At 53.8% G+C, this 14,295-nt stretch overlaps 2 protein-coding genes across 3 annotated transcripts in view; one reads left to right on the top strand and one right to left on the bottom strand.

Annotated features, from left to right (window-relative positions):
- The window catches only part of EIF3I (eukaryotic translation initiation factor 3 subunit I), a 10,303-nt gene extending 9,143 nt beyond the window's left edge, over positions 1 to 1,160 (top strand). The window contains exon 11 of the mRNA XM_073317723.1: positions 702 to 1,160. Coding sequence (XP_073173824.1) covers positions 702 to 783 — 82 coding nt within the window. The 3' untranslated portion in view covers positions 784 to 1,160. The remainder of the gene's footprint in view (positions 1 to 701) is intronic.
- On the bottom strand, positions 704 to 14,295 carry LOC140900432 (myotubularin-related protein 9-like). Of its 2 annotated transcripts, XM_073317714.1 has the most exons (11): positions 14,010 to 14,295; positions 12,680 to 13,013; positions 11,198 to 11,306; positions 7,698 to 7,823; positions 6,510 to 6,683; positions 5,827 to 6,044; positions 5,284 to 5,445; positions 4,540 to 4,681; positions 3,971 to 4,191; positions 2,313 to 2,464; positions 704 to 2,066 (listed from the first exon to the last, which is right to left on the bottom strand). In XM_073317714.1, exons 2-11 carry the CDS (start codon positions 12,874 to 12,876, stop codon positions 1,888 to 1,890), a joined length of 1,680 nt encoding a protein of 559 aa, XP_073173815.1. In that variant the 5' UTR covers positions 12,877 to 13,013; positions 14,010 to 14,295; the 3' UTR covers positions 704 to 1,887. The 2 variants fall into 2 exon arrangements, with proteins under 2 accessions (XP_073173815.1, XP_073173816.1); XM_073317715.1 differs by lacking the exon at positions 2,313 to 2,464 and having other exon boundaries at positions 1,885 to 2,066.

Below are 14,295 nucleotides of genomic sequence, written 5' to 3'. Positions count from 1 at the left end.
CTTTTGAAAACCAATGGTGGTGCTGACTGAAATGCTGGCTAGGGTCAGGCATGTGCTAGATGCATTTTCCCTCTACAGTACAGTTAGACCTCACCTGCTTCCCTGTAGCACCCAGCTAAACTCTGCGAATAGACCTCAGTTCTGACCTGCAGCACCCTCGGTTTGGTCGCATTGTGGACTCCGCGTGCAGATGCACACCATCCCTGCTGTTCCAATACCAGTCCCCCTCCTCTTGGCCTTAGGGTTCTCTACATCTCAACTAGTACACCCTACCTGCCCTGAAGGGGGAGGGCCAGCCTCTCTGGAAGTATTGGCCCTTGGTTAAGATCTAATATAGTAATCTTAGTATGGGAGCCAGCCTGTCCTAGCAGAGGGGACAGATGATTCCAATAGGTCTCTTCTCTCTCTACCTGCTGATCCTATATAGCCAGTAATAGCTTTCTGCGAATATCCATCCTAGGCATAGACTCACTAGCTCTTGGCTCCCGCATCCTCATACAAGTGAGACCCTCTGAGGTCTGCTAACCCAAAATCTTTACTGGGTTACTTCCGCTGATTATACTGTTGTCCCATATCAAAATCCTTTACTAGATGAAGTGGGGGTTACTAGACTGTGTTTTATAAAGGGGTGTCAATGACTTCAAACTTTTGAGATTCCAGTGCGGGGCAGTGGGTTCATCTGGCTTTCTCTCCCCATGCAGTTACAGCAGTGGAGGTGAAGATGGTTACGTTCGCATCCATTACTTCGACCCACAGTACTTTGAGTTTGAATTTGAAGCTTGAAGCAGCTCCTGTTTCTTCCCCCACCCTCTTTATTTTATTTTTTCCCCCCTTCCACGTGTTTTTTTCCAACCCCCCATTGGCTCCTCTCCTGGAGTTTTGTCCAGTCTTAAAGTTAGTCTGTTCCAATGGGTGGCAGCATGGAGCTCTTGGGAGTGAATGCTGAGGGTGTGAGCCTAAAAGAGAAACCAGCCCAGAATGGTAGGTAGGATCAGCTGCTTTGTCTGAGGTAGTCTGAGTGGTGAGAGACCGGAGGGAAGAACGAGCCAGCTTGCACCCTGCTGCTGTGGACATTAACTTCCTGCCCTGCTGGAGATATTTATAAGGCTGTGGGAAAATAAACGCAAGAGGAAATGATAAATATAAATCTTTTATAACCAGATGAGTACAAGTGTATCAGTCCTTGCAGTGGCTGTGGGTAAACTCAGCTTGGTTCTCTCTGTTTCCCTGGATAAATCTTTTACCCACCCATCACTGTCCAATCGCATCTCCCCTTCACTAATATCCGGAATCACTGAATCTATAAACAAGTCAGAAAACAATTACTGGTTGCTATGTGTCCAGATGACAAATGCACATGACCCCATTGCTTTGTGCAGGAAGTGAGACTGAGCTGACTTTCTTCATGGAACAGTTACTTCTTGCACTAGGAAGGTTTTGATGCTAAATATCTTTTTTTAGCTCTGCTACCCCTAGTAAGCTGACCCAGGCTCTGAGCCTAAGTGGTGTGGGGTTTTTATTGCAGTGTAGACATGCCCTGAATGTTTCCCCCCTCGAAAGGAGGAGATGTCATGAGTAGAGACCATTTTACTGTAACAAACCCAGTCTGTACTTTGTAACCACTCAAAGCGTTGTGCCACGAGGTTGGGTCCATGTCCACTCCATGTGTCCTCTGATCCCCGTGCGCCTGGCATGTTCGGCTCAGAGCCTGGCCTGCTGTCCAGATTTGTATGTGGCATCAACAGGGCCTGTGTGACCAGCACAAAGCCCCACTCCCTAAGAGGCAGCGTCTCTCCTTGCTGCCTCTGGAGCAGTCTGAGTGGTAGATGGGAGATGTGGCTGAGCCTGAGCCATCAGCTGTTCTGTTGCAGCCACTGATGTTCTGGTTCATCCTTCATTGGCGGTCCCTGCGATTGTCAGTGGGTACGCAGCGTCCAGTTGTGAGTGGCACAGTGTGCACCCTGAGCTCTCCTCTGGGGCATCTTCACAGCTTGTCACTAGTCGCTGGATTTCTGCCCAGGCCTCGTCTAAGTATTGAGAGGATCGGATCCACCGGAGGAACAAACCTGCCAGACACGTTCCGTTTGTGTTACTATGTGTAGCCCCCAGCTCCTACCCTCAGCCCTGCAGGAAGACGCTGGAACTGCAGCAGCTGTCCCCAGCCTGTGCTCGATGCTCTTCCCTGCAGTGACTGAGGGGAGCAGTCAAGGTTTCTGCTGATCGAATGCAGGGTTCTTGCAGTGTGGTTTAGGTTGGAGACCCCTGTATTTCAAGAGTGGCTAGCTAAAGGCCAATGCCTGAGCAGCACTTACCCTGCCAGAGCTGCAGGCTCTGAGGCTCCACGGACGGCCAGATGACCAGGGCGTTGTATGCGTACAGGGGATTCAGGTGTTTCTTCCGCTCACTGGGTTGGTTCAGCCAGGCCCAGAGGGAGTGAGTTTTCTCCTTCACTTTACACAAGCGCCTGCATGAGCATCCAGCAGCATTTTAGTCCTTTCCCTGGGGTTCTACAGTGTACTGGCAGCCTGCAGGGATGACCTCTCCCGGAGCTAGGGCCGTGCTATGGCCATGGGCCTGGATTGATGCTCCTGCTCCTTGGCGAAGCAGAAGCTGCCAGGGCATTGTGAATTTAGCTCTAAAGCCCTTTTGTGGGAGTAGCAGAAACCCAGCGCTGGGGCTGAGCTGTAGACTGGGTGAGGAGCCACCTCGGCTGGTGCTGGGCTTTGCTCCAGCTGGGGCCACATGTGGCTGTCCAGCCAGCGGTGGAAGCAAGGAGGGAATATGCTCATACCATCCCTTCACGGGTACGGAGACACCAAAGCACGCACGGGGGAGGGGGATGGGCTGTCAGTGGGAATTTGGTTTGGATGTGCTTGGCCCCAGCCAACTCAGGTAAGGTGGGAGCTGCTCCATCTCTGGGGGCTGCAGCAGGCCCTGGGCCTGCTCTGGATCTCTGCAGATCATGCCACTCCTAGTCAACCACCTAATGCGTGGCTGACGTGCCTAGCTGCTGGCAGCAAGGTGTGGAAGTTTTGGCCTATCCCCTTGCATAATGGTTCTCCACCTTTCCAGAATACGGTGCCCCTTTCAAGAGTCTGATCTGTCTTGGGTAGCGCATGGTTCAGCTCACTGAAAAATTCCTTCCTTGCCAAATCTGACACCAAAATACAGAAGTACTAGCACCCTATTGCTGACTCTCATTTTTACCATTTCATTATAAAAGAAATCAACGGGAATATAAATATTGTACTTGTGCCTGTTTTCCACTTGTGAGCCTTGGCTAAAGCCTGAGCTCTACTGCCTGGGGCTGAGGCATGTAGCTTAGCTTTGTGGGGCTCCCTGGGGCCTGAGGTTCTGGGCAGTTGCCCTGAAGGCCACCCACTGCTGGCCCTGCGCTTGATCCCCCTAAACTTGTCCCATGACCCCCCTGGAAGTTGCACTCCCCCAACTGAGAAACACTGATCTAGATGAGCAGAGTACCCCCTAGAAGACCTTTGTCTACCCACAGGGGTATGCGTACCCCTGGCTGAGAATCACTGCACTAAGAGGTGTGTCGTCTCCTAAGGCCGGTCTGAGCAGAATATGCAAGGAAGTGATAAGTGCTCGCTCAAGAGGAAGGCACACACCGTTTGCTTCACGCTCGTGCCTTGCAAAGCCGGACAAATGATCCTTCTGCCAGCTCATCTCAGCCCTGGCACATGCAGGACAACTTAGTAGTAATTGGTGAGGTGGAAGAGGGCAGGGGGGATAATCTTCCCCCACCTTACCCAGTGAAAACACTAATGCACCAATGTGAGATCACTTATCAGTTGGGTGGGGGCTGCCCCCATGAGCCCCAGGGGATTGTAAACTAGATTTTGGGGGGGGGCAGGCACAGTCCTGCTAGCTTATCTCCCAGGCCCAGATCCTTGGATCAGTACTGTCCCTGCTCTCCGGATAGCCGTCCCTTCACCGATCTCTGGGCACTCACCTTTCCTTCTCGCTGTTGCACAGAAAGGTCCCATAGCAAGATGCGTACGTGTGTTCGAACAGCACCAGCAGCAGGCGCTCGCTAAACTGCAGGGAGAAGGGGAACTGGCGCCCCAGCTGCCAGACACAGTCGAGGAAGAGGAGGAAGATGGGAGCCTCCTGCTTGAGTCGGGCGTGGGAGTAGGCGGAGTGGGCGTAGCGGAAGTGAAACGGGTGTCCTGCCTGCAAAGCCAAGGGCCGAAGGACTCCATCAGTGACAGGGCAGGGGAGGCAGGAATGAGTGGACACAAGCCCCAGGGGGGGTGACCTACACAAAGGAGCTGCCTGTTCCCTGAACAATGGGGCCCTTGGGTGAGGACCAGGGATGAGGGGGAGCTGGTGTGGGTCTGGTGTAATGAGCCAGAGCATCATTCCTTCACTCCAACTGCAAGCCGGTGTTGCTATGAGATTTGGGCTGGCTGCTCTACCCTCTATTGTGGGCTAGAGCTGCTATGGCCAGGCTGCTTTGGGTTGGTAGCCCCCTTCCAGGAAGTGCTCCTCGGCCCGGGGGTGGGTTCGTGAGGGAGTTACCTCTATCCACTCCCGCTCCAGCAGCCCCTGGAACCCAGCCAGCGTCCTGCAGTCAGGGTCAAGGATCACCTGGGCCAGAGCCGTCACCAGCAGGGTGGTATCTGTCCCCTCGGCTCCGTGCACCAGGACGCAGGCCTCTTCCCTGAAGGCAAACACAGCGTGGCAGTCACCAGAAGGAAAGTGCCCTGGGCCCCTGCAGGCCAGCGAGTGGTGGGGTCCCAACTTGCTATCAGTGAGAGAGTGACAGGGCACCAGGGCTGAAGAGAGCCTGCTGGGGCTGCCTGAGGGAGGAGGGGACCGGACCGGTGTTTGAATCACAGCTCGGATGCCTCAGGCTGTCGCTGTGCGCGGATCAAGGCTACCAGGATGCTGACAGCTGTGGTTATTCTGCAGTCAGCTGGGGAGCTTTAACTAACGCTCAGTACCTTCCATCATTAATCCTCCTGCACATTTTTTTAAACACAGATGGGGAAACAGGCCCAGAAGGTGGATGTGACTGGGCTGAGGCCTAGGGAGTCAGGGACAAGACTGGGTGTCCCTTGGTCCCAGTTGGGCTCCAGGGGCTAGGCCAGGTACCTCCCAGGAACCCCAGCTCACATGCAGCCTGTTTCTCTGCTTTACAAAGACCTTTTCCAGGGGGAAAGAACTGGCCACAGTCTGCAGGGGCAGCAGGTGATGCAATGCAACGCAACGCACTGTCCCAAAAGCAGCTGAGTGCCTGGCCCTTCCACCCCCTCCTCTCACCTCTCCATGCACTGGGCGGTCAGGCAGGCAGCGCTCAGGGCCCCCTTGACGTGGGCCAGCCATTTGGAGCTCTCCAGCTTGCTCAGCCAGCGGTCCATGCTGAGGGAAGTGTCGTTGCAGGCTTCTACCAGCTTAATGAAACTCTCCTGGAGCGGGCGGCCCCTGAGAGGAGGAGGAGGAAGCCGTCAGGAGGGGTGGGTGTGTGATGGTTTCTAGGCTCCTTCAATAAGTCTGCAACATCTGAGAAGGAGGGGAGGTTGGAGCCTCTGTCCCAATGTTCCTGGGGTTGGTGGGGCATTGCAGAACTTGCATAGCTGGGTCAGTAACCACCAGTGTAATGAGTGGGCCAGGCCTTGGCATAGCACGGCCTCAAATACTACGGTGCCAATGGAGACACAAGGGCAGGGGGGTTAATGTCTAATGTCAATGTAGGACGCTCCCTGGAAGAGCCCGGCCACAGATCCCCATGCACTGCAGGTGAAGCCACCAGCCTCCATGCCGGGGGCTTAGTGAGACGGCAGGCGGGAGAGCTGCTGCCCTTACCTCTCCAGTGGCCTGTGCAGCCTCTTCCAGCGGGGATAGGAGGATGTGGGCTCCGTGCCGCCCCCCATCATCCGGGCCTGCTTGGCTGCCTGAGCTGAGCGGGTATCGATTATGAAGCCGCGCCCCCCTCCATCCAGGGCGGCACTGAGCAGCACCTCGTCCTCTTGGCAGCGCTTCCTGTTGGGCCCTATCAGCGGCTGGCTGCTACGGAGCATCACCTGCAGGACAGAGGAGTGAGGACGTCTTTCCTCCCCTTGTGCACCGTTGCCAGCAGGCCTTCAGCTAAGCAGGCTTTGGCTTGTTTGGTACTTGGCTCGGAGACCTCGGAGGGCAAACCCAGCTGCTGTCAGAATCCTAGCTCAGTTCCAGCTTGGATTCAATGGGTCTCTTCTGGCTCTTTCATTTCCCCTTGCAGTTTGTGTTCTTTGTTACTTCCTGTACTGAACAGCTGGGCGGTGTTGCTGTGAACTGTTCAACAGCTGCAGTGCCTCGCCCCAGAAGTGGCTCAATTTGTTGGTGACGTGCTTTGGGATCCTCAGAGAGGTCACGTCTGATTATAGTGCTATTGGTGGCAGATAGACAGGGGAAGCGCTGATCTGCAGAAGCTTTCCCACTCTCATTATTCACCCTCTGAGAGGAAGAGCTGGGAGGGGAGCAAGAAATTGAAAGGGAAACAGACTCACCGTCCCGTTCTTCTTGTGATAGTAGCTGAGGACAGGGAATCGTCCCCCCTGGCGGAACCGGGCGGCCTTCTTCAAGATGTTATCGTCCACTGTGGCTGGTACAATTACAGCCGGTGGGTAACTGGAGCAGATGGTGAAATCCCCGTTAGCACAGCTCAGCCTCCAAGCACCTGTCTGGGAAGTACAGAAGTGTCAGGCTCTGCTTCCTACAGCTTTCACCCCACGGGGACAGGGTGGGGTTGGGGGCTTCTATCCCAGATGGATATTCGACTCTACCCTGGAGGGCCCACCTCTACAGCAGATATCTCCAAGGCCCAGCTAGTCCTTGGCCTCTCTGCTAAGACTGTCAGCGAGGGGACCAGTTGTGGAGGGTGGGTTCTGTGATGTGGACCTCTGTCCCATTTGGGGCTGGAGTGACACCCACCAATTCATCTCCCGTAGGCAGGGGTGAAAGTAACTGAAATGACTTACTGGTACGCAGGGCAGCTGGGGTCCTGGGCAAGGTGGGGGGCGGCTCTGGGCCCTTGGAAGGGGTGGGGCCTTGGGCCAAAATCCCTCAACCAACCCTTCAGTGCTGCCCGCCGTGCACCGCCCAGGGCTCCGGCCGCTGGCAGGGTAGGCAACAGCAGCCAGAGCCACTGGCCCTTTAAATCACTGCTGGAGCCCTTCCCCCCCGCATCAGCGGCCCAGACTGTACAGTCTGCACTTTTTTACCGGTACGCCGTACTGGACCGTACTGGCTTACTTTCACCTCTGCCCATAGGTCACCATAGCACGAGCCGATAACTTTCAGTTCCTACAGATCCAGGCTGCTTTGGCCTAGCAACCTGGAGGGAAAGATGCCATGTCACATCTCCACTTCCCAGCCCATCCTCCGTGTTCAGATACTTTATGTGCCATCTGCATCCTGACCAAAGCCGTTTCCTGCTAAGAACCTCTCCCTTTACCAATGTTCCTGCCATTACCCACCCCATGAGCCATCACATCCACATGGATCTGACACGTTCTCTGCCCTGCGTGTGGGGTGATGCCCCATGTGTGAAATGATCCACTCCCTCCTTGCCCTATGTGTTGTGTATGGAGTGGCTCAATCCCCCAGCCCATCTTGAAGGACATTTCTGGAATGATCTCTTCCCCCCCCCACCCATTGATCTCTCATCGAAAAGGTTTCTGCCCCTCCATACCCACCTCTGAGGCAATTTGTTCGTAGAAATATTGGAGGGGGTAAAGCTGCCATCCATCCTTGAGCTTCATGCTTTGGGGTCTGTAGAAGAATGGGTACATCATCATCACTGAATCCACAGAAGAGAGGGCCTGGAAGAAAGAACAAGGATGACCACACACATGGAATTGGTCTCTATTCATAGTATATGGACCAGCATCCACAGAATACTGACTACGTGCTAGGGAAGGGCTAGAGCAGCCCACAAGAGGCATCCTGCATCCAGAATGCAGCTAATGCAAAGACAGCAGCTATTAGAGAGGATAACACCACCCTCACCGGGCCTCAGGGCTTCTTTGCACCCAAATCCAATCTTAAGTCTTAATGGCAGGCAAAATAAGTAGCTGAGAGGGGCTGTGAGCCAGCCACAGAGATAGTGCAGGCCACAGATGTCTTCATCTTTCATACATAGATTCTAAGGCCCAAAGGGACCATTGTGATAATCTAGTCTAACACAGACCAGAGAACTCCCCACTCCAAATTCCTAGAGCTTTTAGAAAAACATACAGTCTTGATTTTAAAATGGTCAGTTGAGGAATTGACCACAACCTTGGGTAAATTACCCCAAGCTCCATTACCCCCACTTATTTCCAGTCTGTTTGTCTAGCTTCAATTTCCAGCCATTGGATACTGTTAGACTGTTCTCTGCTACATTGAAGAGCCTATGCTTAATTATGTGTAGATCTTTATAGACAGTGATCAAGTCACCCCTTAACCTTTGCTTTGTTAAGTTAAATAGATTGAGCTCCTACCACTGTAAGGCAGGTTTCTAATTCTTTTATCATTCTTGTGGCCCTTCTCTGAACCCCCTCAAATTTATCAATATCCTTCTTGAAGTGTGGGCATCAGAACTGGACACAGTATTCCAGCAGCGGCTGTACCGGTGCCAAACATAGAGGTAAAATAACTTCTCCGCTCCTACTTGAGATTCCCCTGTTTATGGCTCCCAGGATCGCATTAGCTGTTTTGGCCAGAGTGTCATCCTGGGAGCTCATGTTCAGCTGATTATCCACCACAGCCCCCACACCGACTTGCTGACGATTCCCCATTTACAATTACATTTGAGGCCTATTAGTTAGCCAAGTTTTATTCCATTTAATGTGCCATGTAAATTTTACATCGTTCCAGTATTTTAATCAAAATGTCTTTGTGGTACCAAGCCAAACGCGTTAGAGAAGTCTAAATATAGTATGTCAATCCTATTATCTTTATCAGCCAAACTGGCAATCTCATTAAAAAAAAACAAATCAAGTTCGTTTGAAAGGATTTATTTTCCATAAACCCATGTTAATTTGCATTAATTACGTTACCATATAATTAATTCTTGGTAATTCTTTATTAATCGACTCCCCATATCAGCTGCTCTATTATCTTGCTAAGGATCCATGTCAGGCTGACAGGCCTATAATTACCCAGGTCATCCCATTTACTCTTTTTAAAAACTGGCATTACTTTAGCTTTCTTCCAGTTTTCTGGAACTTCCCCAATGCCCCAAGACTTATTGAAAATCAACATTAATGGTCCAATGAGCTCCTCAGTCTGCTCTTTTAAAACTCTTGGATGCAAGTTATCTAGACACGCTGATTTTAAAATATCTTTTAGTAGCTTCTGTTTAATATCCTCCTGCGATACTAGTGGAATGGAAAGAGTGTTAGCATCACCATTTGATGAGACTATTTTCCCCTCGAATACAGAACAGAAATATTTATTTAACGCTTCTATCTTTTCGGCATTCTGATTGATAATTCTACCATTTCCATTTAATAACGAACCAATACCATTGTCAGGATGCTTTTTGTTCCTAATATATTAAAAAACCTCCTCCTTATTGTCTTTAACTGTGCTGGCCATAGATTTCTCCTTATGTCCCTTTGATTCCCCTTATCACTTTTCTACAATTCCTAACTTCTGATTTATATTCATTACTATCAACTTTCTCTTTCTTCCATATGGAAGTGCATCCCCTGGAAACTACAGGTTCCAGCATGCAATGCAGTCAGGCCACCTGAATCAAAATGGCACATTGCATGCTGGGAACTGTATTCTCTTTGGGCCAAGATGAGGCCCGTTAAAGATGGGGGTGTCTTGACCCCGCCTCCATTCAGGTCAATGGCAAAACTTCCACTGAGCTGGCTGCGAGCAGGACTGGGGTTGCAAGCCAAGGCCTTTGAGATCCTGGTCAAGTTTTCAGTGTAGCCCTCAGCTGGGCTACAGTAGGGTGTCCCAGGTCATCACCATGTGCTAGTGAGATGGACCCAGCAGGTGAGTCTGAAAGCCCCCAAGGAGATCTGAATTAGGGTTACCATATCTGAACATTCAGAAAAGAGGACACTCCACATTGGGGTGGTGTCGGACCCGCCCACAGTCCACCCATGCTCCGCCCCCACTCTGCCCCAGGCCCCGCCCGCACGGCCCCGCTGCCGCACCCCTCCTCACCCTGGCCCGCTACTGGCTCGCCGCTTGCCTCCTCACCCCTGCCTGCCCACCTGCCGCTGGCTCGCTTGCCACTCGCCTCTTCAACCCCCCCGCCTGCCGCTGGCTTGCCACCCGCCTCCTCGCCCTCCTCACGCCTGCCTGTCCACCCACCCGCAGCTGGCTCCCTCGCCACCCGCCTCCTCACCCCGCCTACCCACCCACCCACTGCTGGCCCACTCGCCTCTTCAACCCCCCCCCGCCTGCTGCTGGCTCGCCGCCCACCTCCTCGCCCTCCTCACGCCCGCCTGTCCACCCACCCGCAGCTGGCTCCCTCGCCACCCGCCTCCTCACCCCGCCTACCCACCCACCCACCCACTGCTGGCCCACTCGCCTCTTCAACCCCTGCTGCCCGCCTCTGGCCCGCCTCCTCGCCCGCCAGCCTCCTCACCCTCCCTCTCGCCCCCTGACCCGACCCTACCCTCCCTAGGAGCCAGAGGGACCTGCTGGATGCTTCCCGGGAGCCGCCCCAGGTAAGCACCGCTGGGACTCCTCACCTCGCCCCCCGGCAGGTCCCTCTGGCTCTTAGGGTTGGGTCAGGTCAGGTTGGGGGGGGCGGAGGGCTCTCTGTGCACTGCAAGCCCCACTTTGCAGCTCTGGCAGCTCCCATCTAGGGTTACCAAACGTCCCTATTTTCCCGGGCATTTTTAGATATTTAAAAATTCCTCCCGGACGTGATTTAAGAACTAAAAAGCCGGGGACATGTCCAGGAAAATGGACATACAGTAACTCTATCTGAATGCAAACGAAGGCCAGAGAGAAGTCAATATTTACCCACGTTAATGATGAACTCAAAGCAAACACCACAGGGGCATTGCGCTTCCTCTTGCCAAATGTCAAACCTTCCACGCTGGGGAGAGGATCTTTCCAGGAGCTGCACTTGGCTGCCTTCCCGTCCCAGCCCAGACCCCAGCTACACTCTGGGAGGCCAAAAGGCCACTCCCTTCCTTTCACCAGAGAACGAATGTTGACCCACCAGTTGGCACTGACTGACCTCAGTGGAACTGGCGATGTTGAGACATTCCTCCATACCCGGGATCTCCAGCTGCAGCACCTTCAGGTCTTTGCACTTGAGTGTGATTGTGCCCAAGGAACTTGCAACCCTGTGGGGAGATGCCAGACAGGAGCTGGGAGTCAGACCCTGTGTCCTTGTCTCTTTGATCAACCACAATCCAAACTCCCAAGGTGAACTCCAGCTGCTGCATGTGTAAGCGTGGGTGCATGCGAGCATGGGTGCATGTAAGTAAGAGACGTGACAGAGAGAGGCAGGTGAGAACTTGAGTGTGCATGGGAACATCTGTGTGTAAGAATGTGTCGAATGGCTTCATTGCCCAGGCTGCTGCTCAGGAAGCTCAGTCCAGCCCGAGAGGTGCACGTCTGCTGGGCAGTGGCTTGCATGGTTTGCCCTCACGGCTGCCCTGGAGGGTGGGTAAACGTGTGATCGTGGAAGCGTGGCTGGGGCTGTGCACGTGTAGGTGCAAATGTGGGAGCATGTGCTTGGGAGGGTCTGAACGGGATAACTGTGAGGAGCGTGTGTTATTCCACCTGTCCCCAGGGTGTAAAGGACGGGGGTTTCCAGTCCTTCTGGAGGAGCTCAGGCGCGTTGTTGTCAAGCTGCCCCATCCCTGAATGCTACGATGGAGGCATTGTTCACTCTGACTGCCAGGCCCCACCTTCTCCCCTGTCTTTCTCCGACTCCTGACAGAAGCAGTGAGGCCAGGGTCCTCCCCACCTCTCTGGGGAGAGGATACTAAAGCATGCGTTGCAGACACAGGTGCCTGGTGCCCCAGCCCAGCGCAGCCGTCTGAGCGGGAAGCTGCTCTCTGGTTAATGCAAAGCCAGGCGTTTTAGGTGGGTTAGAGCCAATACAGGGGTAAAAGCCAAACCTGGTGTCTTGGTGGGAGCTGTTAGTCCTGGAGGTTTGGTACCAGCTTAGGTTCTGAACACTGAGTCACAGAAAAGAAGAGAGGTTATTGCACAGGGGTTGAGCTGCACCATCTGACTAGCCCCGAGGGCAGAGGAGAGAATGGAAAAAGAGGCGAAAGCCTGTTCTGTCCCCTAACCAGCTGCTCTCCCCGTGCTGGATGCAGCGCTCAACTGGGACACTCAGCAATGGCAGCTGAAGGCAGAGTTTAGTGTCTCGTCCCAGCCCCCGCTCTATGCTGGGTGCAGAGTTGGTGAGATCCACTCTGTCGTTCTCTGGGTCACCATGGCGGATGGGCACCAAGGGAGGATAAGTGAATGGTGAACAGTGTGGGTGGTGCCTGTAAACAAAAGACAGACCCCTGGTTCAACACACACACACACACACACACACCCCAGATCTGGGGGCGTGAGCCATGTGACTCCCACTGACGCCAATGGGCCCATCCCAGCTCTGACCACCCACAGGCTCTCTCTCTCACTCAGAGGGTGAGACGGTGTCGGACACACGCCTCCCCAGTGGGACATCATGAAGGCGGCAGGAGAGACTCACCTTTTCTCAACAGCGTCCACGTTCCGGATGAGAAGCCAAAGCTCCACCGTGCCCTGCTCCCCGTTGCCCCCGGGCTGGGACGACAGCAGCAGGTGATGGCTGGTGATGCACAGCGTCCCCTTGATCGGCGGGAGCCCAGAGTATGAGAGCTGCACGTTCTCCACCTTCGCTGTCTTGATCAGCTCTGCAAACTCCATGGCGATGGCAGCGGTGCCGAGCTGAACCCTGGCAAGGAGCGCGGGGCGCCTGGCACAGAGAGCCCCAAAGAATTGTCACGTGTCCTTCCTGAAGGGCTGATGGGCAACCGCGACCAGACAAAGTCCTCTGCCAGCACCTAAAATGGCCAGAAAAGGAGATGGAGACTCAGTGTGAGATGGGGGACAGGCCGTGGGAGGCGCCTCACCGACTCTCTTTGCCATCTCCTTCCACCCCCTCCTACAGGTTCATGCTTCCCTCTTTCCACAGTACTCTCTTAGGCCAATATAGGGTCACCCCCTGCAGGCTAGTCTCCATTGCTTTATTCGATCCTTTTTAAACGACCCACATGAATCACGGCTTAGGGCACATGGAACTTTCCATCTGCAAAGCATGGGCGGAGCACTACCTAATTCAGCCCTGGATCCTGTCCTGGGAGTGGGTCAGTGTCATTAGCTCCACTTTACAGATGGAGGCACCGAGAGGCAATGTGACTTAGTCAAGGGCTCAGAGGGAGGCAGTGGCAGAACCAGGGTTAGCACTTGGGGAGGAGTTCCCAGCACCTAGGCTTGTGGTCAGGCTGCCGAACCATCCCTCTGTCTCTCCTTGCGTATATGTGTACATAGATGATGGAACAGCCATATCGGTCATCAAAGGTTATTCTTGAAATCTGATTATGTTTAGCTGCAAGTGAAAATCCATTGCAAGAAGCTATTGTTATTATTTAGGATTTGTAATGTGGAAGCATGGAGGAGCCTCAACCAGGGATCAGGGCCGTAATGCACTAGGAGCTGTACAAACCCAGCCCTGCTCCAAAGAGCTTCCAATCCATAATTCATCCTTGGAGGCTGAGGAGTTAACCCCCTTCCTCTATTTCCAGGCACGCTGGGCTCCAGAATAGACAGACCCCTTTCTAAAACCAGAAACCACTTCAGAGCTGCTCCGCTTGGCCAGGCTTGGTATAGGGATGCTAGACAGAACCTGCTCAAACCCCCTTTGCCCCTAAGGAATGGGGGGAGGCAGGGATGCCTGCCCCATCTTGGGGAACAGGCTTCTCTTTTGGAATAAGCAGCAGCAGGAAGCAAGTGATTAATACCCCCCAACATCTGCCCCCAGCAACGGCCATTGCCCTTACCTGTTTCTGGAATGGCAACCCTCAGGCTGCCTTCGGAGAGCTGGGTCAGCAGAGGGGGCAGGTCCTGCTCAAGGGGAACTTGAGCCCAAACCTCTAGCGCTGGGATCAGGACCGCAAAGGAATTCTTTGGCTGGAAAAGCCATGCCCCAGCGAACAGGGGAGCCCCAATGCTGGCAGCAGAGACTGCGCCACAGAGATGGGCACAGCGGCTGCTGCAGCAGGCATGCAATACCTAGCGGCAGCTGCTGCTTCTGAGAAGCTGGTGATAAGCATGTTCTGATGCAGG

The sequence above is a fragment of the Lepidochelys kempii genome, chromosome 19 (assembly GCF_965140285.1).
Source record: "Lepidochelys kempii isolate rLepKem1 chromosome 19, rLepKem1.hap1, whole genome shotgun sequence".
In the NCBI taxonomy this organism is placed as follows: Eukaryota; Metazoa; Chordata; order Testudines; family Cheloniidae; genus Lepidochelys; species Lepidochelys kempii.
The sequence above is the reverse complement of the archived record's forward strand: the minus strand, read 5'-3'. Positions and strand labels throughout refer to the sequence as shown.

Excerpts from the sequence above, each read along its gene's own strand:
- LOC140900432 (XM_073317714.1), bottom strand. The coding sequence starts at position 12,876 with ATGGAGTTTGCAGAGCTGATCAAGACAGCGAAGGTGGAGAACGTGCAG. Across the intron at positions 6,045-6,509 it reads ATCACAAGAAGAACGGGACG|GTGATGCTCCGTAGCAGCCA; the intron begins GTGAGTCTGTTT and ends TCTGTCCTGCAG. Across the intron at positions 2,067-2,312 it reads GAGCCTGCAGCTCTGGCAGG|GTTTGTTCCTCCGGTGGATC; the intron begins GTAAGTGCTGCT and ends CGTGTCTGGCAG.